Source organism: Rhinopithecus roxellana, chromosome 2 (genome assembly GCF_007565055.1).
Source record: "Rhinopithecus roxellana isolate Shanxi Qingling chromosome 2, ASM756505v1, whole genome shotgun sequence".
Classification (NCBI taxonomy): Eukaryota; Metazoa; Chordata; class Mammalia; order Primates; family Cercopithecidae; genus Rhinopithecus; species Rhinopithecus roxellana.
In genome coordinates, this window is record NC_044550.1 from 11,875,451 (window position 1) to 11,901,529 (window position 26,079).

At 34.4% G+C, this 26,079-nt stretch overlaps 1 protein-coding gene across 3 annotated transcripts in view; it reads right to left on the reverse strand.

Moving 5' to 3' along the window:
• Positions 1–724: 724 nt before the first annotated feature.
• DNAJB14 (DnaJ heat shock protein family (Hsp40) member B14) overlaps positions 725–26,079 on the reverse strand; it is a 51,471-nt gene continuing 26,116 nt past the window's right edge. The window contains exons 4-8 of one of the 3 annotated variants that reach the window (XM_010371640.2): positions 13,006–13,191; positions 10,826–10,920; positions 9,905–10,014; positions 8,187–8,359; positions 725–5,595 (exon numbers count right to left, since the gene is read on the reverse strand). In XM_010371640.2, coding sequence (XP_010369942.1) covers positions 5,471–5,595; positions 8,187–8,359; positions 9,905–10,014; positions 10,826–10,920; positions 13,006–13,191 — 689 coding nt within the window. In that variant the 3' untranslated portion in view covers positions 725–5,470. Of the gene's footprint in view, positions 7,721–8,186; positions 8,360–9,904; positions 10,015–10,825; positions 10,921–13,005; positions 13,192–26,079 lie in introns of all 3 variants that reach the window. The other 2 variants (XM_010371641.2, XM_030914891.1) reach the window with 2 other exon arrangements.

A 26,079-nucleotide genomic window follows, 5' to 3' on the forward strand; every position in this document is an offset into this window, starting at 1 on the left:
TATTGATTCTACCTCCTATCTTTGAAAACTAGTCACCCATCTGTATTTCTACCCTAGTGCAAGCCATGATCATCTCTCTCTTGACAATAACCTCCTATTCTTCTTACATTCTGTTTTGCCCTCCAGTCTCCACAGAGCAACAAAAATGATGTTCTAAAAACCCAAATCGGATCATTTAACTCCTTTCTTGAAAATCAACTTTATTGACTTAGGATAAAGTTCAATATCAGCATCATGGTTTATATATCGTTCTTATGGGGATCTGGCCCCTATCTTAATTCTCTCACCTACCCTGGATTCCTTATGCTATGATCATACAAGTTTGTTTCCACTTTCATAAAGATTTATCACTTTACCAACTTAGCACATTCTATTTCTCTAGCATACCTTAATCCTACTAATCTCTTCTTTTGATTTCAGCTTAAACTCACTCTCAGAGAAGCCTTTCCTGACCCTCACTGAATAGTTTCGGCCTTCTAGATAAATGCTTTCATTGTGCCCTGTAATTTTCTTTGTAGAATTTATCATAATTATAATTATTTACTTGATATTTATTTTCTTTGTTAGATGGAAACTCTAAGGTTTTTGTCTTTCTTATTCAATGATTAATTCCCAGCACCCAGCTCACTGCCTGGGATATAGCAAGCATTGATACACTTGTTGCATAGTTGAATGAATGAAAGAGTGGCCATATTAAGAGCATAAAACATGATAAAAACAAACATTTTACAGTGAGAACAGACCTTTTTATTAATATATTGAGATAAACTACAGAGACTGAAAGACAAAAATTCATTTCATTCAGAACATTCATTAAAAATCAAATGCATTTACTTTGCGTTCTCACAGAAAATTTTAAGTCTGATATAACATTAAATATTTTACAAATCAGACATTTCATTTTAAAATCTAATTTATAATCCTGAATGCATTATAGACAAAGTAAGCTCTCCTTTACCAGTTTCATTTAACTTATACAAGGCTTCCATTATAATTCCATCAAACCTTAAAAATTACCTGCAGCGTTTAAAAACACGTAAAGTAAATGGAAAGAAAGTCTTATGCAGCAATCCAAAAACCAAAACCAGAAATTGGCAAGAAGCATTTCTTAATACAGATAAACTGCAAAATATCATTTATTTGTGTTTCTTTCTTCTCACTGGTTTAATCATCCTATTCAAAATAATTCTTTTTGAAACTAATAATTACAATACTCCAATGTCACTGAAAATCTCTATGATTTTAATTGTGTACTTAAATGGCAAAGTAGAATATCAGATTGAAATGTACAGTCTTGTGCTGAAGTGAATGAAGCTTGCCATGCCAGGTGTCATCTGCTATGCAGTTACAAGACATCTTGGCAATTAGTCATCCCAGTTTTTACTAACTTACTAAACAAGGACATTTCAAGAAATACTTCTTAACCCTATGTATTTCCAGATGGCTGGATATAGAAAGATATAATTATGTTTGAAGCATGGACCTTATAATAGGAATCTCTGCATTAAAATATGAAAAAGAACAACAGAAAGAATTCACACCAATGAAATTGTGTTGACTGATTTTCAAAGTTAGAAATAAAAATATCCACTGCTAATGGAAGCCCTGCACTGTGCAAACATAGTGTGGTATATATTAAACAATCACACATTTGAGGTATTAGCTGGAAAAAAATATATATATACACCTGTACATAGACACATCCACAGAATATTCACAAATCTATTGGCCCCAACACCAGCAGATAGTCATATTAAATAAAAAAAATCACATACCAACAGGAAAAAGTTACACATAGGGAATTTACAAAAAATGTGGTGCTATAATCCTTAATATAAGGAGTATGTTTTGAATTAATGTTTTGAGGAAAAGTGTTTCCATTTATATGAAAGTTATCTATTTAATAGTAATACAACCAAAAAGGAAGCTGAATTCTAGGACTGTTTTGCCTGCCAAATTATTGAAGGGATGAGCAAGAATTCCTTGAAAAGCCTCATTCTATCCTTTTTCTTTGTAACTAGAAATTAGAATTTAAAATGTTGGAAATTATTGCCAGATTACTTTCTTTTCATTGGTTTATAGGGAATTTTATGGATTTTAACTAGGCAATAGTCCAATGTGGTCAACAGACATGGTTTTTCAGCTGTTGAATGAAAATTAAAATATGTATTGTTGACTTTCATTAGTTTTTCTGTTCAGATAAGAAAAAAGATTATGAATTCCCTTTCAGTTTGCTTCACTCAGTATGAAGATAGCTAGTAGTAATAGGATAGTACTGAACCCAAGCTTCACATGGGGAAGCTCAACAAAGGTACAAATTCTCCTCTTTTAACCATTTGGTCCTTGGACATAAAACTTGCTTAACTGGCAAGATGGCTCACTTGGTCCTCAAGCCAACATCAAGAAATATTTAGCTGTCTTAGCACAGGTGGGAGTTTTTTTTTTTTAATGAAATACATAAGAATCCATTAAGTAACATCAGCATGTCATATGTGTTAAATAGCTTCATTTAAAAATATTACAGATCAACAGAAGGGAAATAAAAAACTTAATCATTTTTCTCAGTAACTACTTTACAAACTAGTGTAATTAAAGATTTAACTGGAAGAAAAATTAAGCATAAAAGTATAATTAAAGTAAAAAGCTGGTATTCCACATTCCCGTTCCTATGAACACCTGAGCTGACACAAAAGCTGAGTAGTTTAATGCACTGGCATATATATGCCTTAAGGACTGTACTTTTCTCTACCAAATCTTTGTAAATCATAAACAAGCATGTAATGATTATGAAACAAATATTCAGGCATTCAAATGTAATCTGTTTACAAAATATATTCACTTATTAGATGAATCCAACTTGACATTTTTCATTGTTGAGAATTCAGTTCACATTTAATCAAACTACATTCTGAAATTTACATATGACTAAATGACTAGCACCAGTCTATTTGGGAACTAAGGAATCAAAAGAAGAGGAGAAAGGTACTATTTTCATTTCCCCCAAACCCTCACAAGGACAATAATGTTTCTGTGTATATGCATTGGTGTATTTGTGTGTGTTTATGTAAAAAGGGGTAAAAATGTAAAGCATTAATAAATATAACTGCTGCTAAACTGTTAGAATACCAGTTAGAAGAGCTAATAAAGCAATATTTAAAGATTGAGGACTTTTAGGTGGTCATTAGAATGAGCCAATGAAATTGCAAAGTTCATGTAGTTAAAAATAAGATGGCAAAATGTTGGGATTTTTATTATAAAAAAGCAGCAAACATGAAAATCTTTTATCTCAAGATATCTAAACTCTTCTTACTTTGTATGATTAACTCCAAATTATAAGACACTTGTTGAGCTTTTACAACATGATATAGATGATATTAAGGACTGAATCTTTACTTGCATACTTCATATGTGGCTTAAATTGTCAGGCACTCAGTCTGTCATTTCTCACTGCAGAAAATTTTATCAAACACATTTTCCCTAGCATTTTATGAAATTTAATGGAATGCAGCAATGCAACTGAAATATAATACCGTCCAAAAGCCATGTATGACTTTATAATATACACTTTATGGTATCACTTAACTTTGTATAATAACTTCACCTATCTCCTTAAAGCTGGGATTAAGGAAAAAAGAATCAGTCAACAAGAAGGTAAGTTCACAGAATTATCAGCCATAATAGTGTAAATTTGCCATTAAAATTAGAAAAATAGACGAAATATTTTTCATTCAAGTTTTCATAAATTTTCTGATACATATGAATTTTCAAAGTTAATTAAAATGCTATGAACTTAGTTTTTTAAAAAAACTACAGGCTCAACAAAATATTTAAAATTGTATTTTCTCTTAAGCACTGTTTTTTTTTTTTTTAAGGTAACATTTCTAAGAGCAAGTTGGTTAAGCTGTCTAGTTTTCCTATGACAGTATGTTGTTTAGTTTAACCTACTAATTCAATCAGGCATTTCTATTGATTCACTTGGAAAAGGGGATACAACAGAACATTTTTAAGAGATCATTTTAGCAGTTTTATTCAACAGATGCCATAAATTAACTACATTCAGAAAAAAAATTTAAACAAAGAACAAAGCCACCCTATCTAGCATTCTCTCACTCACAAAGAAGTACCAAAGATATGTTTATGTTCCATTAACCAAGTATGAAGCAAAATCATTAAAATATTACAACTGCTAACCACAGAAGACTAGAAATCAAATAGTTTCATATCCAGTATACAGGCACCAAAAACTTCAATTTCCGGTGTTTTTTTTTTTTCTAATTCATATTATGGATTTACTTACAAGGAGCTTATTCCTATAGGATTAATACAATTACTCAATGGTGAATAGACTTTAGCTCAGAATTTTTAAAGGATGATTTGCTTTAAGTTACTATTCCACCTGCTGCTCTATTTCTGCTCACACTTGCATATGGCCCAACAGATCATGCTCTGATCAGGTAAGTATACTGTAATCTACTTATATGTTTAGGAGTTGGCATAGGGTTAAAAGGCACAAAGCTATATTTTAGTACTCATTTTTCTTATTATTTGTAGGAGAACTTCTTTGGATCCTGCTTAAATGATCACCAAGAAACTGCAAATTCCTATGGGGGAAAATGTGAGTCCTCTTCATAAATTTTAGCAGTCTTCAAGGACATATACATCAAAATTTGGTGGCCTTTTACGTATTGGAATTGTAAATGACATAACTGCACTTTACTGTTCAACACCCTTTTAGTTTAATATTTATAGCCATTTCCTCATATTTTCTTTAAAATCTATCAGTATAGCATTTCATTTCTATGCATGTATATGTATAGTAATTCATAAAACTAAATAGCAAACTGATATTCTACACCAGTTCATTTATCTCAATATATATTTTGGAATATAATGGCAATATTAAAAATATCAATTCCCTCTAAGCTGATAATACTATAAGATTTTACACAAAGTTAAAGTTTTTTCTTTTTGGAAAAGTTTCATTGTTTAAAGTTCACATATTTGACACCTTGATAAGGAAAATGTAAATGTGTCATATAACATTCCATCAATTTAAACTGAAGTGTATCATGGAGCTAAACACTAAAGGAATTTAAATAAAAAAGCAGTGACCTGTATGTACACAAAATGATCATTCCATAAATATTTACATGACAAGGGAAAAAATGGAGAATCACTAAAACTGGAAATTGCTACAGGTGTGATAATCCTTTCTCAAGACATTTTAGTTAGGAATCATGTAAGCTTTTAAAATGAAAATAATTGTAGAAGCGTAACTAAAATATTCCATTTTAGTTTTCAACTACTATTTAAAGGAGCCAGTAGGTCATAAACAGTCCAAGATTTCAGGAACCACCTATGCAGTTTAGTTTTCAGTATCAAATCTTTTTCTTCATCTCTCATGATGAAACTAAACTTACTTACAGAAAAAATAAAGAGTACACTAAAAGGTATAAATAAAAATTCCAGTTCATCCTCCTTTATAAAGACTGGTAAGCCGCTCTAATTCTTTACAGTTATCCATGCTCAAGGCATCTGCCTTCCTTCGGAGTCGATCATCACGGTACACTTTTGCTGCATACTGCATATCTGTTTCTGTTAAGAAAGAAAAATATTTTGCTAATTGAATAAAATTTTTGTCACCTAGTTGCTTAAGCTCAAGTGATGCTTTACAGGAGCCCTTCGATATATTTTGATTAACTGACTTAAAAAAATGCAAGTACAACTCCTAAAAGCCATTTTAGTAGGAAAAAAATTTTTTAATGAAAACTTTATCTGAAGTCTAGCAGGTAAACAAACACAGAAAATAAATAAGGATAGAATCCTGTCAATTCATGTTGGAATCCTTTCTCTCTACTCCTGTTCCCCAGTGGATTAAAAACTACTCCTCTGAAGCATCATCTTGGCCTCTTTTCCTAAAAATATTATATGCTTTTCAATACTGCCAGTGGTTGTTTTTGCTGTGGCCTTCTGTTAAGATTTCAGATTATCCCAAGACTTAAGTATTTAATACAAAAATTTTAAATCTTGTTCTGAGTTTACTTAAATTAAAAAATACATATAATAATGTTACTGAAGGAACACAGATTTAAAAAATGCTTGTTATATGATCATAATATTGCTATTCAGCAAATAAGTACTTCTGAGGCTTCCTTCAGTGTGTAGACAGCACAGCTACTAATGATATACAGACTACAAATCAAAATTCTTCAAGGAGTATTCCTTGTTTTTTCCTGTTACTCTCAGTCATTTCACTGTTTATTAATACCTGTAAAGACTAGGAGCACTTAAAGAAGATTTAACAAAAAAAGAAATCAGTTACTTTCTGGAACACAATGGTCAAAGTAGAAGACATCTGGTTTATATGGATTAGTCAAGATCACATTAAAAATATACTCACAGTTAAGAGAGCATTCCATTTGTAAAAATCTCCAGATATAATCTTTACTAAATCAACAACTAGGATTAACAACTCAATCAATATTATACTATGCCTTTTATTTACACATAATGCACTTATATCTATTTATAGATGATTCTTCCTAAAGGAGAAATTTGAGACTTAGAAAAACCAAAGTTCACACTGCTAACAAATGGCAGAGTCTAGATTCCAATCCAACTCTCCAATGCCTAGCCTAATATTCTTTCCATCATTTAAAGTACTGCTTGGGCTGGATAATTTTTTTGTTGTGGGGGGCCTGTCCTGTGCATTGTAGGATGTTTAGCAGCATCCCTGACCTTAACCCGCTAGATGCCAGTAGCAATCCCTTTCCATTCCCATCCCATGATGACACACAAAACTATCTCCAGACATTACCAAACATCTCTAGAGATGGGTAGGGTGGAGGGAGGGTGGCAACTCATTCCCAGCTGAAAACCTAAAAGTCACTAGTCTAATGTAACCTTCTCCACACTGAAGACAGACTGATTTCACAAACTCATTGAGTTAGAAGTCAAGGAGGTCACATCTCTAACTGCCACTATATAGAGGAAAAAACCAAGACCAGAGAGGTTAAGGACTCTCTTGGAAGTTACATTTTATCAACTCTTCCCTAGCAAGGGGGAGATGATGATAATCGCTGACATTTTCTGAGCATTTACTATGTGTGAAGTATTTTATTGCCTGATTTAATTTTCACAACAAACCCCATAAAGCTGGTTATTTCTGAGAAGACTTTGGAGCACAGGGCCTGGATTCTAGAGACAAATTGTCTGGTTTTGAATCACAAACAACCTCTATGACCTTGGGCCAGTTAGTAATCTCTCTTTGCTTCAGTTTCTTCATGTGTAAAATGAGTATAATAACCTCACAGGGTTGTTGTGGAGATTAAATGAATTAATACTTATAACATGCTTGGGACAGTGACTGAAACAGTAGGCATTATATAAATGATAGCTATTATTTCCTCCGCCCACTCATCATCACCCATTTTACACATGAAATAAACTCATAGAGGTTACAATTCGTCAGCTAAAAATTTCAGAGCTAGGATTCAACTTTACTCTGTTTAATTCCAAAGTCAGTTCTCCTTACACTACACTATATGGTCTACATTATTATTCATAACAATGGTCACAAAAACAAGAACCACAACACTCAGTTCACGTGCAACTTCTCAGCAGATTCTTATGGTCAATCTTTATAGATGGAACTGTTCCTTAAATTAAGAAAACTGAGGCTGGAAAAGCCTAAGCAAATTAAGTGTTCCGAAGAGCCTCTCTGTGAACAAAGTAAAGAAAAATGAAATGTCAACAAAACTCATTGTACATTAAATTCTAAATACTAAAGCTAAATTAACAAAGTTTCAAACTTAACCCTGAAAACAGGATGCATCTTAAAACTGATGACATAGTTTATCTGCCAGGATTTTTTTTCTTTCTTGGTGGTACATAAAAGAATGATATGTCTTACGATGGATATTATCAATACAATAAAATTTGGTATTACTTATTCAACCAAATATTTATTGATAACAACAATACACAAGTACCATTTATTAAGTCCTTACTATGTGTCAATTCCTGTGTTAGGCCACATGTATATAAAATATATGATCTCATTTAAGTACTGTGCTCCAATTACATGCCAGGGAATTCCAGAACATTCCTTGAATAGGGAAATCTACATTAATCAGTTCCAAAGACTGTGAATAAGTTTTAAAATGTTAAACCCATGACAAACTTACTTTGTTGTCTTTCTTTCCAGCAATTATTTCGAATATTAGTCACATAGTCTTCTTCCACACTCTTTTCTACCTTTTGTAATAACATTCCTTTATATTCATTTTTAAAGTCCTTGTTGACATAATAAACAACACCCAAGTTTTCTGTCTGCATTTTAATAGTTTGCCCTGTTCCACTGTAAAAGAGATGCAGCATCATTATTTTAATTAAAATTGGACGTTCCAATATGCTACTATAAACCAAGCAGACAAAAACAATGAACAATCACTGAAAAGTTAATATTGGTAATACAGGTTGAGCATCCCTAATCCAAAAATCTGAAATCCAAAATGCTCTAAAACTAAGACTTTCTGAGCATCGACAAGATGGCACAAGTGAAAAATTCCAAAGCTGACCTCATATGATGGGTCACCTTTTAATCAAAACACAGCACCATAGGTGGAAACTAAAAGCCTGTAGTTGTTTGTTGTTGCTATTATTTAACAGCTAACACAGGTATTCTGGTGACGCTACTATGCTGGTTAGTTAACCCTGAACACATCATTTTTTCACTGTTAAATATTTATATGTGAATTAGAGTAAGAAAATGGTTGCTTATCAGTAGCATATAAATTCAGAGTCAGGAATGATGCCAAACAACCACAGGTTGTCCACATGGGTGGCTGACATTGTGATACCTTTGCTTTCTGATAGTTCAATGTATACAAACTTTGTTTCATGTACAAAGTTACTAAAAATATTGTATAAAATTACCTTCAAGCTATGTGTATAGAGTATATATAAAACATAAATTTCATTTTTAGACTTGGGTACCATTCTCAAGACATCTGATAAAATATATGCAAATATTACAAAATCTGAAAAAATCCAAAATCCAAAACACTTCTGGTCCCAAGCATTTTGGATAGGAAATACTCAACCTGTAATTTATTTACGTTGTCAAATTGCCCAAAACAATGATTTCATGTCACAAAAAGTAACCACACTTTTAAATATACTATGCTTTTATAAAGTTATCTCAATTTTTCATTAATAAAAATCTTATTTGGAATAAAGTAATTCTTATTTTTAGACCAATGTGATTGTAATACTGTAAAATCACTGCCAATATGATTTTTATTATTTTTTCTTTATCTGCTTTTTATTTGTTCATGCTGCTGTAACAGCGAATATGATGTTATAGTTTCCTTTTTGTTCACTGTATTGAAGTTGTCTAGAATGGATGCTGTATTAAATTTCCTTTATGTCCAGACCTCTTATATATAAAGTATATGGTGAAAAAAAACACCATATAAAAGTAATATTTGCTTTTATTTAATCAATATTTTGCAAAATGAAGAGTAAAGTTATTTTCCCCTTAATGATATAAAACTATGTAAGATCAATCATTGCTCTTTTTGTCTTTAAAGTAGTTTTGTCCTTTAGAGTATTTTTTGCCTTTAATGGCAACACATTACCTACCACATTAAATTGTTATCAAGTTCAAATATAGCATTTCTGTCCTTATCCACAGTGGGAAAATAGAAATATAAATTAACAACATAAGACAAATTTATTACTTAAAGTAACTAATTTAAAAATTAGATAGAAATTTAAAATCTCGTACACTTGCAGTAACAGATTTGGCACTTCAAAGTTTACACAAGCACAAGCTCTTTAAAGGAAGCTAGGTCAGAAATAGCAACAATTTATTTTTGTAAAACTTCACTTAGCTACTTACGATCTGGGATATAAAGAATAAGGAGGATTAGAGACCATCAATTGGCTTAATAATGACACGAGGATCAATACAATTATGGGCATCAGCTGGATAAACACAGAAAAACCTCCCTATAAAAAATCATCAAAGAATAACAAATTGTAATATAACTGTAGTTGTTAATAATCCAACAGCTGTCATACATTTTGAAGCAGAAAGAGCATTTGAGATCATGTAGTTCAGTGCTTTCAAATCTGCTAACAATACCAATGGGGTGATTCTTAAATATAACTGCCCAGGCACATCACCAGGAGATTCTGATTTTTAAAACACTGATAAAATTTGATTTCATTTTATAGATGAGGAAGTCCTCATTTCTTTCTCTCCTTCTTTCCCGACTCCCTCCCCCGACACACAGAGAGACTCTATCAATATGCTGCAGGCTGTAAAACTATGTTTTACCTTGGATTTGAGGGTAGAAGATGGGAGCTGATGAGTGGCAAAGCTGGGGGCCAGGCCTTTTAATTTCTAGTCTAGTGCTCTTTCCATTTACCTTTCCACTTCATGTAATTAAATTGCTATAGGCAATTAGGTATAACTGCATTAGAACAAGGAAAGTTACCTCCAGTTCAAGTTTTTCAGTATTCTAAATTCTTCAGGGCCAACAATAACAAGTTGCCTTCACAACATGCACAGTGCAGGTGTACCTTCATTAGAATCATAGAATAACAAATCTAAAGGGGTCACACTATCCAACCACCCAGGGGTGACCTCTCCTCCTATTCCTACAATATCCCTAAGGATTTTCTAGTCTCTACCAAACACCTCTAGTAAGAGAAAAACTCATTATTTCCTACAACAACTTGCCCTCTTTCCAGACAACTCTAATTGCTTTTCCTGAGCTGAAATTTGCCATTTTATGATTTCTAATCATAAACATACATCTCCTCTTTCCTCTTCTCTTTCATGTCCACTATGTCGATGCTGATGTTGTTGGCTATAACCAGCTCTTCCATTTGAAAAAGAATGTACACTACCTAAAAGATTAAAAGCAAGGTTAAATTAGAGAGAGCATTTGTGATCAGAAAAAGTATATTTTCTTTCACATTTTTCTTTAATTATTAAAAATTAGTAAAATAATGCATGTTTATTTTCAGTAGTAAATACTTATTGCCCTCTCCTCTTGTAAGTGAAGGGTGGATAGAAATAGGAATGATTCTTCCCAATCTGCTTCCTTTACAGGTAGAAGTTCCTTCTTTATGAAAACTTGACTAAGAGTTTCTCTACACACATAGAGGTTTTTATAAACCTCTTTTGTTTATGACTAGTTGTTTTTATAAATGTTGGATTATTACTTTGAAACTTTGCTTTTTGCATTTATCAATGAATCATAAACATCTCTAGAAATCAAAAGATAGTATTCAAATTCATTGTTTAAAAATAGCTCTATAATATATCTTGGTATAGATGGACCACAATTTATTCAAACATTCTCTTGCTGATAAACATTCAAGTTGTTTTCATATAAGATGAGCAATCAGAAATGGCTACCATTGACAAATTATGTTAAAACTAGCAAAATAACTGCAAATCAAATATCAGAAGAAAATTTACTATTGCCTGAAAGATTTCTGATTGTTCCTAGTATATTTCCAGTCAAAATTACTAGTTTTAATAATTTTTCTGTAATTATATATTCTAACATGTCAAAACACAGGTTATATTTTCAGTCATTAATTTGCATTTATATATCCTCTTTCCTTCAAGGATGCTTTGCAAAACGTCCTATCAATGACCACAACCTTGCCGGGCATGGTGGCTCCCCTCTGTAATCCCAGCACAGGATTTGGGAGGCTAAGGTGGGAGGATCGCTTGAGGCCAGGAGTTCAAGACCAGCCTGGACAACTCAGCAAGACCCTATCTCTACAAAAGTTTTTAAAAACTTAGTCAGACATGGTGGTACATGCCTGTAGTCAGCAGCTTGGGAGGCTGAGGTGGGAGGATTGGTGGAAGCTAGGATTTTGAGGCTGCACTGAACTATGATCATCCCAGTGTATTCCAGCCTAGGCAACAGAGCAAGACCCTGTTTCTATTAAAAAATAGAAAGAAATGACCACAACCTTTCTCAATAATATTCAGAGAGGGCCACCAGGTCCAATTACATTGCTACATTCATGAAGATTCTCCTAATGTTGAATGGGATTTACTTCAGCACCTGAAGTAAATTTTGTAAACAGGACTAAAGCTATAATTTTAAGAAACTTAGAGGAGCTATATTCAAGGAAAATAGATTTCCACACTAACAACTCACAGTACAGTAAGTCCGCACTTAATGTCATCAAGAGGTCCTTGGAAACTGCAACTTCAAGTAAACATGATGTACTATATGCCTTAGCAATTTAACTCTTGTTTATATCAATTAGCCTGTGGTAAAATTAGTTGTTATACAGAACATTGTTTCACTTACAGTCACAGTTTCCAAAAACCTTATGTTAAGTGACCACTTACTGTAAATGTAAGTGGAATTTAATACTATTTATGTTGGTAGTATAAAATCTATTTAGTGATATCACTACAGTATTTCACTTTGATAGTCTAGTTAAAGTTAGCTATTTCTATTTTAATGTAACTTTAAAAATCCACTTACTTTGAATATAACCTATGAATCAGACTTTCTACTGTTTAAATGGAAAGAGATGAGTACCTCTACATAAATCCAAATTAGTCAACTATAATATTATTGATAAAATACGTACAAAGATTTCTAGAGAAGCAATGTCAAATAGTCATCTGGGTTTAAGAAAACCATTCATAATGGTAATAGTACTTACCTAAGACACAAACATTACATTTCATGCTTACATTCCCTTTCAGCTTTATATAAAATACAGAATAGCTGTACTCTTCATTTTTTTTTAATTAAAATATGTTCTAAGAAAAAGGCAGGCTATTGTAAAAGTAATAACCCTAACATTTTTCTCCTGCTTTCATGAAAAACCATCACAGGATCATAACACTACAAGAAATGTAGGAGAAAAGATAGATACATCTCTAAATAATGTAACTGGAGATAAGACTCTGTAGCTTCATAAAATATAGTATCTATAATTACATTAAAATACCTGAAGGAAATCCACCCCCAAAAAATATATTAAACAAGTCTTCTGGAGTTATATCAGCTTCACAACCTCTATGGAAATTAAATCTGCCATTGTTTTGGTGGTTACATGCTTGTTCTTCATTGCCTGTGAGGTCATACTGTTTTCGCTTTTCTGGATTACTTAAAACAGCATAAGCATTTCCAATCTCTGAAAAAGAAATGAGTAAAAGTTGGTAAGCAAAGTTTTTATATTATAAAAGTCTACCCCACATAAAAACTAATGTCATGCTGGAAAAAAAAAGAGACTACCTGAAACTAATCCAGAAAATTGTTAAAAATAAGTTCTTTGGCCGGGCGCGGTGGCTCAAGCCTGTAATCCCAGCACTTTGGGAGGCCGAGACGGGCGGATCACGAGGTCAGGAGATCGAGACCATCCTGGCTAACATGGTGAAACCCCGTCTCTACTAAAAATACAAAAAACTAGCCGGGCGACCTGGTAGGCGCCTGTAGTCCCAGCTACTCGGGAGGCTGAGGCAGGAGAATGGCGTGAACCCGGGAGGCGGAGCTTGCAGTGAGCTGAGATCCGGCCACTGCACTCCAGCCTGGGCGACAGAGCGAGACTCCGTCTCAAAAAAAAAAAAAAAAAAAAAAAAAAAAAAAAAGTTATTTTAAAGATATACATTGTGTGCAATTACACATATTATCTCTCAATACAACTTTTTATACCAAACGGACAAGTCTCTCTACTGCCTTGAAAACAAAGGAATATCCATCTTCCTTTTTTAAAATTGTGCTCCATCTCCTAAAATCCTGCCTCTTAAGCCATTCTTCAAGTGGTTTAAACAAATAACAATAGCAGTACCTAAGAACTGCCAGGCTCTGCACCCAATACCTTATTACATTGTCCATTATTATCCCCACTTTACAAATGAGGGCCCTGAAATTCAAGAACTCAAATTCTTCTTAGCACAGTAAGTACACTCTATGCAGCCTATACCAAAAATCTTTTTTTGTACCCTGGAGCCTGAATGAGCTATTCTTTCATTCTATCATCCCGCACAACTTATCCCCTAAAACAGTAAACTCAGCCAGGGACTGTGTTTATGTTTTCATGGCCATATCCTTAAGGTCCAGCATAAAGTCTGAATTAGTTTTTAAATAAATACAGACAGTCCTCAGTTTTTCTGTTTCACTTTGCTACCTTCATAACATTTATTTATAAAAAATAATTCTATTTCCCATCTCACAGTCCCAAATCCAAGAGGTAATGGTACACTGGTTACCAATATTTACTTAAAACAGCATAAACATTTCCAGTCTCTGAAAAAGAAATGAGTAAAAGTTGGCAAGCAAAGTTTTTATATTATAAAAGTATGCCTCACACAAAAACTAATGTCATGCTGAAAAAAAAGACTACCTGAAACTAATCCAGAAAATTGTTAAAATTTACAAATTTACCAACCAATTTACAAGTTGTAATGCTTTGAATCTAAAACTAGGAACTACCCTATTCTTATTATTCTTACACTTCTAATAATCACTTCATAAATACATCTTGCTTCTTAAACTAGATTTTAAGCCTCTTGCAATACAGAATATTTTAAAAATAGTTTTTAGATCCCATGTGGTGGCTGCCATAGATACTGTACAAGCAAACAGATGCTCATTAGGTAGTTGTTTTTGGATGATTACACATTATACTGAAATTAATTGTATACAATATTCCGGATATTTTCTTCCAATTGAGCTTCTTAAAACTGGGATTCAGAGATTGCTTTCAGGTGGTAGTGTACCCTGTTGTATGAAAAATTAGGTGGATGGTCCATCTATTTGAGGAAATACTTTCTTCAAATTCTCAAAGAATCTGTGACTCAGAAATGTAGCCATCATTTATGAATTATTTCAAAGGGAAAGCACAGTCAAAGATCCAAACAATGTACTTACAAACAACACCAAGGTATTAACTCATACCTAAAAAAAGAAGCATTATCTATCAGTCTCCTAAAATTGTAGTTTTAGTAACAATATCAATTTTAGGATTTAACATCTATAAACTAAAAGGACTATCCCGTGTTATGTAACAATGCTACTTTAACAGTTTTAATACTTTAAAACTATTAATATATAGGCAACGTAATTCTATTTTAAGGCTTCCTTTTTTAGAAAAAATAATTTCTAAACATTAAGATATAATCTAAAATTGTACACATAAGACAATTTATATATTGTGGCCAGAGTAATTTTCTATTCATTTACTTTGTGCTATACCCATATAATCAAGATTTTTTGCAGTTCCTTATCATCTAAATAATTATATCCAAAATTTATTTTGGTATTCAAAAGTTTTACAAAATGCATTTCTACCTCATTTTCACTTATCTGACCAAAAGGTACCTTCCACTTCATTTATTTTTCTTTAAACTTTTAATACACAGATCCGCTATACCTTTTGCCTAATTTTTCCCAATAGTAATATTTTGCAAAATTATCTTACAATATCACAAACAGGATATTGATACTGATATAGTCAGGATAGAGAACATTTCTAATACCACCCTCATGCTGATCTTTCATAACCACATCCAACTCCTCCTCCTTCCCTTCCCAACCCCTGACAACCATTCATCTATTCTCCATTTTGACAGTTTTGTCATTTCAAGAATATTGTATTAATGAAATAACACAGTACATAAATGGGATTATATTATATGATATATAAATGGAATGAAACCTTTTGGGATTGGCTTTGTAAATCATAATACTCTGGAGATCCAGGTTGTCCTATTTGCCAACAGTTCATTTCTTTTTATTAGTGAGTAGTAGTCCATGGTTAAGGATCTACCACTGTTTGTTTAACCATTTACCACTGAATAACATCTAGTTTTTCTCTAGTTTTTGGCTATTACAAATAAAATTGCTATATACATTCATGTACAGGATTATGTGTAAACATAAATCTTCATTTCTCTGGAATAAATCCCCAGGAGTGCATTGTTGGGTTGTATAGTAGCTGCATATATTTTTGAGAAACTGCCCAACTGTTGTGCAGAATGGCTGTGTCATTACGTATCCCATCAACAATGAGTGATCCATTCTCTGCATCCATACCAACATTTGGTATTGTCATTATTTTTCAGTCTAGCCATTCTGATAAATGTGTAGTGATGTCCCATTTTGGTTTTACTTTGCGTTTCTCTAATGACTAATGAATGACAGTGAAAATCTTTCACTGTGCTTATCTGCCCTCATGTATATCATCTTCAATGGAATATCTCTTCATTTTCTTGACCATTCTAATTGGATTGTCTGTTATTTTACTTTTGAGTGTTGGGAGTTCTTTATGTTTAATATATTCAAGATACCTGTCCTTTGTCAAATATGTGCCTGGCAAATCTTTTTTCCCATCCTGGAACATCTTTTAATCCTCGTAATAGGGCAGAGCAAACTTTAAAAATCTTAAAGTACAACTTAACAACTTTTCCTTTTATGTACTGTGCTTTTGGGGTTAAGTCTTAAAAAATCATTGCCTCGCCCTAGATCCTAAAGATTTGCTCCCATGATTGTTGATTAAGTGTTATGTTTTATATTTACATTCATGATCTATTTTGAGTTCATTTTGTGTATAAGGGATGATACTTTTCGTCGGGGTTAATTTTTTGGCCTATGGGTGTCCAATTGCCTCAAAACCAACTGTTGAAAAGGCTGTCTTTCCTCCATCGAATTGCTTTTGCATCTTTGTCAAAAACCAGTTGGCTATATTAGTATCAGTCTGTTTCTGGGTTTCCTATCTCTTTCTATTGATCTATGTGTATATTTCTCTGCCAATACCACACAGTTTTGTTTACTATTGATATAGTAAATCCTGAAATCAGGAACACTGATTACTCCAACTACATTCTTTTAATAAAAAGAAATGTTTTTAAATATTCAGGTTCTTACTTCCCCTCATATGAATTTTAGAATAAAACTTGTTTCTATCTACAAAACAAATGCTGCTAGGATTTTGACAGGAATTGTGTTAAACCTGTATATCAATTTGTGATGACTTGACATCTTTTTTTTTTTTTTGAGACAGAGTTTTGCTTTTGTTGCCCAGGCTGGAGTGCAATGGCACGATCTTGGCTCACTGCAACCTCCGCCTCCCAGGTTCAAGTGATTCTCCTACCTCAGCCTCCTGAGTAGCTGGACTTACATGTGCCACTACGCCTGGCTAATTCTGTACTTTTAGTAGAGACGGGGTATCTCCATGTTGGTCAGGCTGGTCTAGAACTCCCGATCTCAGGTGATCTGCCTGCCTCGGCCTCCCAAAGTGCTGGGATTACAGGTGTGAGCCACTGCGCCCGGCTGACTTGACATCTTTACTGTGTTGAATCTTCCCATCCATGAACATGATATTTCAGTCCATTTATTTAGCTATTTTCTGATTTCTTTAATCAATATTATATAGCTTTCAGTATATAAATTTGATACAAGTTTTATTAAATTTACATCTAAGTATTTTTTTGTATGTATGGTTGTAAATGCTAATGTATTATTAATTTTAGTGTCTAAATGTTCATTGCTAGTAAATAGAAATGCAATTAATTTTTTGTATATTTATATTGTATCCTGCAATCTTACGGGATTCACTTTGTAGTTACAGTTTTTTTCTGTAGATTCCTTGGATTTCTACATAGATAATCATGTCATTTGCATATAAGTACAGTTTTAGCTCTTCTTTTCCAACCTGTATGCCTTTTATTTCCTTTTTCTCTCTTTAACACAGTGGTTACTACTTCCTGCACTTTGTCAAATAAGAGTGGTAAAGAGACATTCTTGCTTTATTCTTGATCATAAGGGAAAAGCATTCAGTCTTTCACCATTTAATGTTAGCTTACAGCAGTTCTGTAGTTGCTCTTCATCAAGTTGAGGCAGTTCCCTTCTATTGCTATTTTTTCTGACAGTTTTTATCATGAATGGGTGGTGAAATGTATCAAATGCTTTCATTCCACTGATTAATATAATCGTGGGATTATTTTCCTTTAGTCTATTAATGTGGTGGATTACACTTATTGATCTTCAAATAGTGAATTGAGTTTGCTACCTTGAAATAAACTTCTATTGTTTGGGGTATATTATTCTTTTTATATACTGCAAAATTCTGGTATTTTGTTAAGGACGTTTGGGTTTATTACACAAAGTATACTGGTCTGTAATTTTGTTTTGTTTTGTTTTTTTGTAATGTCTTTGGTTTTGATATAAGCAAGGTAAAACATTTCTTAACATTAACTGGAAAATGTCTCTTCCTCTTCTATTTACTGGAAGAGATTATGTAGAATTAGTTTTAATTCTTCCTTAAAAAGTTTGATAGACTTCTTCAATAAGAGGATCTGAAGGCCGGGCATGGTGGCTCACGCCTGTAATCCCAGCACTCTGGGAGGCCGAGGCGGGTGGATCACGAGGTCAGGAGATCGAGACCATCCTGACTATGATCGAGACCATCAAGACCATGGTGAAACCCCATCTCTACTAAAAAAATACAAAAAATTAGCTGGGTGTGGTGGCGGGCACCTGTAGTCCCAGCCTCTTGGGAGGCTGAGACAGGAGAATGGTGTGAACCCAGGAACCAGAGTTTGCAGTGAGCCGAGATCGCGCCACAGCACTCCAGCCTGGGCGACAGAGCAAGACTCCGTCTCAAAAAAAACAAAACAAAACAAAACAAAAAAAAAAAACAAGGGGATCTGAGCCTGGATATTTCTTTTTTGGGAATTTTGTAATTACAACTTTAATTCACTGAACAGTTCTGTCTTAGTCCATTTTGTGTTGCTATAGAAGAATACCTGAGACTAGCTTACGGTTCTATAGGCTGAGAAGTTTGTGGGCATGGCCTTGGCTTCTGGTGAGGGCTTTTGTGCTACATCACATGGTGGAGAAAATCAAAGCGGAAGCAGACAGGTGCAAAGAGGGGAAACCCTGAGGGGTGTCCTGGCTTTATAACAACCCACTCACTCAGGAAATAATCAATTCCTGCGAGAACTAATCTAGCCTCAAAAGAGCAAGAACTTACTACTGTGAGAACAGCACCAAGACATTCATGAGGGGTCTGCCCCCATAACAAAAGCACTTCCCACTAGGCTACACCCCCCAACACTGCCACATTGGGGATCAAATTTCAATATACCCAAACCACAGCAATTTCTATAGGGCTATTCACATTACCTATATCAGACTGAGTTGTGATCATTTGTATTTTTCAACTAATTGAACCATCTTATCTAATTTGTAAACTTATGTGTATGGAATTGTTCATAGTATTCTTATTATCCTTTTGATGTCTGCAGTGATATCCTTGTCTCTGACACCATTTCTGACAATGGTCATTTCTGTCTTCTCTCTTTTTTTGGTCAGTCTTTCAATTTTATTGATTTTTTTCAGAGAACCAGCTCTGTTTCATTGATATTCACTATTGCTACTCTTTTCAATTGTGCTGATTTCTACTCTTATAATTTCCTTCTTTTGCTTGCTTTGAGTTTATTTTGCTATTCTTTTTCTAGATTTGTAAGGTAGAAGCATAGATAACTGATTTGAGACTGTTCCTCTTTTCTAACATGTGCATTTCATGTTACAAGTTTCCTCTCAGCATTCTTTTAGCTGGTCTTCTCAAATTTTGATTGTTGTATTTTCATTTTTAGTTATATACACACACACACACACACACACACACACACACACACATATATATTTTTTGAGATGGAGTCTTGCTCTGTTGCCCAGGTTGGAGTGCAGTGGCGCAATCTCGGCTCACTGTGAGCTCTGCCTCCCGGGTTCACGCCATTCTTCTGCTTCAGCCTCCCGAGTAGCTGGGACCACAGGTGCCCACCACCACACCTGGCTTTTTGTATTTTTGGTAGAGACAGGGTTTCACCGTGTTAGCCAGAATGGTCTCGATCTCCTGACCTTGTGATCCACCCGCCTCGGCCTCCCAAAGTGCTGGGATTACAGGCATGAGCCACCGCGCCCAGCCAAGTTAGTTCAATATTATTTTTTAAAATTTGTTTTGATATTTCCTGTTTGACCCATGAATACTTTAGAAGTATGTTGTTCAGTTTCCAAGGATTGGACGTTTTCCTATTACCTTTGTGTTACTGATTTCCACTTTGATTCCATTGTGGTTGGTGAACATACTTGTATAATTTCAGTATTTTAAATTAGTGGAGGTTTATCTTATGACTCAGGATATGGTCTATCTTCCTGTGTGTTCTGTGGGCACTTGAAAAGAATTTGCAGTCCGCTGTTGTTGAGCGGCATGTATAAATGTTGATTAAATCTTGTTGGGTGATGGTGGTGTTTAGTTCTTCTATATTCTTGTTGATTTTCTATCTAATTGTTCTATCAATTATGAGAGAGAGGTATCAGAGTCTCCAACTATAACTGTGACTTTGTCTATTTCTTCCTCCAGTTCTATTAGTTTTTGCTTTACATATTTTGCAGCTGTCTTTCGGTGCATATACATTTATGTCTTAAAGGACTGACTCTTTTATCATATACATGTTCATAATGTACTACTCTGGTAATTTTTTTTACCCTAAAGCCTACTTGCTCTAATATTAATATAGCAACTCCTATTTTCTTTTGATTAATATTTGCATGATATAGTTTTTCAATCTTATTTTTATTCTGGATATAGTGTTATCAAATAATTTTCTTGTAGACAACATACAGCAAAATCATGTTTTGTTTTTAAAACAAGGTCTTGCTCTGTTACCCCAGCTGGAGTGCAGTGGCACAATCACAGGTCACTGCAGCCTCAACCCCCCAGGCTCAAGTGATTCTCCTGCCTCAGCCTCCTAAGTAGCTAGGATAACAGACACGTGCTACCAAATCCAGCTAATTTTTAAATTTTTTGTAGAGATAGGGGTCTCACCGTTGGCTAGGTTGATCTTGAACTCATGGGCTCAACTGATCCTCCCACCTTCACCTCCCAAAGTGCTAGGAATATATAGGCGTGAGCCACTTCACCTAGTGAAATCATGCTTTTAAAATGCATTATACCAAAAGACTTTTAATTGGCATAGACAGGTCACTTACATGTAATGTAATTACTGATAAGTTAGGGTTTAAGCCTGCCATTTTATTTTTTATTTTCTGTCCTTTCATTCCTGTTTTCTTTTTCCTGACAACCTGTGAGTTAGTTACTTGAACATTTTTTAGAATTCCATTTTGACTTATCTATAGTCTGTTCTAAGTATATATCTTTGTATAACTTTTTAGTGGTTGCTCTAGGTATTATATATACATTATATACACATAATGTATATGTATTATATATACATAATATATACATAATTTATAATCCTCTGGTGTCATCATTTTGTTAGTTTGAATTAAGTACAGAATCCTTACCTCCCTTTACTTCCCTTTATCTTCCCCCATTTAAAACGTAATTGCCAGCCAGGCGCGGTGGTTCATTCCTGTAATCCCAGTACTTTGGGAGGCTGAGGCGGGTGGATCATGGGATCCAGAGATCGAGACCATCCTGGTCAACATGGTGAAACCCCGTCTCTACTAAAAATACAAAAAAATTAGCTGGATGTGGTGGCGCATGCCTGTAATCCTAGCTACTCAGGAGGCTGAGGCAGGAAAATCGCTTGAACCCGGGAGACGGAGGTTGTAGTGAGCAGAGATTGTGCCACTGCACTCCAGCCTGGGTGACAGAGAGAGACTGCATCTCAAAAAAAAAAAAAACAATTGCCTTATATATTTTCTTTACCTACATCTAAAACCTTATCAATGTTGTAATTTTTGCTTCAAATATCAAACAAACTCAAGAGAAGCAAAAGTATACTGTATTTAACCATATTTTTGCTTACCATGTGTCTTAGTCCATTCAGATTGCTATAACAAAATATCATAAACTGGATATTTTATAAACAAATCTGTTTCTCACAGCTACAGAGGCTGAGGCTTAGATCAAGACACTGGCAGACTCAGTGTCTTGGTGAGGGTCTGCTTTCTGGTTCACAAATGGTTCCTTCTAACTCTGTCTTCACAAGGTGGAATCCCACCTCCCAAACGCCTCACCTCCTAATACCATCACATTTGTGACTAGGTTTCAACATACAAACTTTGGGGCACCACAAATAATCCCAGAGTACCGTGTTCTTTCTTTCCTCTTGATATTTCAAGATTCTTTCTTTTATTGTGTCGTTTTGTTTAAAGAACTTCCTTTAGCTATTCTCTTAGGTTGTATTTGCTCTTGACAAATTTTCTCATTTTTCCTTCATCTGACAAATGTCTGGATTTCCCCTTCATTCCTGAAAGATATTTTTGCTGAGTATAGGATTCTAGGTTGACGGTTCCTTTTCCTTCAGCACTTGAAATATGTGCCACTTCTTTCTAGCCTCTGTGGTTTCTGATGTGAAATCTGTTGTCACTTAAATTGCTTTTCCCCTTAGAGGTAAGGCGTCATTTCTCTTTTGCTGTTTTCAAGCCGTTGTCTTTAGTTTTCAAAAGTTTGACAATGATGTGTCTTGGTGTGGCTTTCTTTGGGTTTATCAGTTTGGGGTTCATTAACTGGAATCTATAGGCTTCTATCTTTTGCCAAATTTGGGAAGTTTTCAACCTTTAATTTTCTCAGTACCTTTTCAGCTCTACCTTCTTTCTCCCTTTCTTCTAGGACACTAATCACCTAAATATTAGATCTTGTGCTATAGTCCCACCAGTCTCTGAGGCTATGTCCTTTTTCATTTGAGCTTATTTTCTATGTTCAAATTGGATAACATCTATTTTTCTATTTTCTAGCTCACCAGTTATTTCCTCTATCTGTCCATTCTGCTGTTTATTCCACTTACTGATAGTTTTTATTTTTGAGTTGTAAAATTTCTGTTTTGTTCTTTATACTTTAACAGCTTTGCTCAGACTTTTTATTGCTTTGCAGAGATTCTTTTGTTTTAAGCTTATTTGTAGTTGCTCATTGAAACATTTATATGACGACCCATTGAAACATTTATATGATCATAAACATTCTATAGTTTTGAGATATTCCTGGTTCTTAGACTGACAAGTAATTTTCAACTGAAACTTCGTAATATGGGGTATTATCTTATGAGAGTCTGGATCTTATTTACATATTTTGTTTTTGTTGTATTCCTCTGACTCCACTTCAGCAGAGAAGGGGGAATATCATCTCATTGTTCCTAAGTGGGAATGGAAGTCCGGGTTTTTTCCCTTGGCCTCTGAAGACACTCAAGGGGAAGGGTCCCATTGGATAGATACAGAAGCTCCCTTATGGAAACATCAAACCTCCACTTATATCTCCCTGCCTAGGAGGAGACGAGATGCTTCATTACTGTTCTCCATTTAACTTCACTGACACCATAAGGAAATGACTTTGTTACCTCTGGGTGGTGATTAAAGTCCTGACTGTACATTAGGCTACCTCTGATACTACCCCAGCAGGGAGAATGAGCACCCTTTCACTGCCAGGTGGAGGTGAAAGTCCACATGATCCCCACTGACATTGTGAGGGAAGCCTTTCTTACTACCCAGCATAAATGAAAGTCTAAGCTATCTAGTTAACCTTCTCTGTTACCATCCCAGAAGGGAGCTTAGAGCATCTCATTACAGCATAGAGGGGGTGGTAGTCTAGGCTCTCTACTCAGCCTTTGCTAGTGTGGGTCAGGGTGGGGCAACAATTTTTCCTGTGGTGTCTGCAGTAGAGTGGCTACTGTTTTTCTGTCTTTCTAGGCTATCCCTTTCCTGATCATTTGGCTAGATAAGGCAGGCTTTTCTTGGGGTTTTTCTGTCTATACTTACTGGTGTTTTTGTGTTACCTACTCCTCCAGCATCTAATCTGGGATATATATGGGGCAAAAAAAGAATACGTAGGCCAGGCACGGTGGCTCACGCTGGTAATCCCAGCACTTTGGGAGGCTGAGGTGGGTGCATCACAAGGTCAGGAGTTCAAGACCAGCCTGGCCAAGATGGTGAAAACCCCATCTCTACTAAAAATACAAAAAAAATTAGCCAAGTGTGGTAGCAGGCGCCTGTAATCCCAGCTACTCAAAAAGCTGAGGCAGAGAATTGCTTGAAGCCAAGAGGCAGAGGTTGCAGTAAGCCGAGACTGTGTCACTGCATTCCAGCCTGGGCAACACAGCAAGACTGTCAAAAAAAAAAAAAAAAAAAAAAAAAAAACCTAAGCAACTAACTGCTGTGTTGTTCTTTGAATCCTGTGGTCCCTACCTAGTTGGTTTACCTTTTTTCTCTCCACCTTTCAGAGTCTTCGTTTGTTTTCTTTATTTTATATATTAATGTTTGGGGTTTTCAGTTGTACTCATTGGGAGAAATAGGGAAAAGTATATCTGTCCTATCTTCCTGAAAGTGGAAGTCCTCATGGAATTTTAGATCACCCACCTCATTCTCGCTGCCAAGCTTTTGCCATCCCCTCTCTTCTCTAACCATAGATATCATGCTAACTCTTAAGAAAACTCTTAATTTTAACCTTAATTCTAACTATTATGAAGGTTTCTCCAACTACTCTGCTCACAATGAGACTTCATCTTTCTAACCTTTCTTTGGACATCTGTAGTCTGTTTTGGTATTTAAATATAGTTGGTCTTCTGTGAGATCCTGGGTAAATCTGAGTCTCAATTTTCTTATTTTTGAAATGAGGATGACACTGGTCTCTTAACTATTTCATGAGATTTTTAAATAAGCATTAAATTTAAAAATGGGAATGAAAAACTATAAGATGTTTCTTAAATGTGAGGCATTACTATATCACAAAAGTTCTGTGTAAGGTTTATCTCCCCTTTATGAATTATAAATTCTTTGGGGAAGAAGATATCTCAGATTCTCTCACTGTACTTCTCTACAAGAACTAACCCAAATGGCAGAATTAAACTCTTTGTTCTTAGAGATATACTCTAGATGTTCATATTGAACTACCAGAACTAATACAAGCAACAACTCCCATTCCACTATTACTTGTCAATCAAACACATAAACAACTAATCTACACCCTATTACAGCATTCATGTGTATGTCAATAGACACAGGTATTATTCCAATAGTCTCTGAAATGCTGGGGAGTCTTTGAAGATAATGTAGAATGGGTATGTTTTGAAGACATCTACATCAGAAAAAAGGAAAGGGATTCATTTCATTAAAATGTTTTAAAAAATATGTTTACATGTATTTTGCAAGTCATTTTACATGTAAATAAAATACTCCCCACTTGGGAAACTTATAATCCTAACTGGAAAGACAAAATAGCTACATGAACGTATGAGTTCATTTCGTCCATTCTCCTTGAGAACAATCTTTTTTATTTTTAAAGCTTTACAAAACACACAAATGAAACATCTCTTCATATAATTATTAATTACCTCTTCATTTTCTATTCTTGAAGGAAATAAAAGCAAGAAGTTTCCATTTTCTGAAAAAAGTGTTTTAGTAATTACAGAGCAATCAATCCATACTTTAGCTTTTATAAAAAAGACAACAGTATTGTCTTTGCTCAGAGATAAACGGCTTAGTATTCCAAAAACAGACTGGTTGGTTAAAAATAAAATAAGATGATACCGAAGACAATGAGAAGATCCTGTATGCTAAATGAATAAAACCTGCCATTTCTGTGTGATGATGCTATCTGTAATATTTTCTAATTAACTACTGTTACTAGGCAAGCATATGTGGATTACAACTTGAGTTTTCTATGTAGTTTCCACTCAGTGAAAAATGGGCTCATCAGCCAATTTCCTATTCTGATCCTCTTTGGGACTAATAAACTGGCATTCTGATTTACAGGTAATCTCTTTGTGTATTGAACAATGTGATCCTCTCCTCTAGATATAAATCATCTCCCGGCATGTTGGTAAGTATTAAGTTTCTAGTTTTGCAAAGCAGAGCACTAAACTCTGAAATGTACCACACGAAAGTATAACCAGCTTTGTAAAACCCCACTGAGTGTCCAGCTGGCTTCCTTAGGTGACATCTATGCTGCTAACCTATTCAAAACACTACAGAGGCTGTAGAAATATGCTACATACATTTAGTGTTATTCCAAGATGCTAACATGACTTCAATACAGAAGTTGAAGAAATAGTTTAATGTTCTT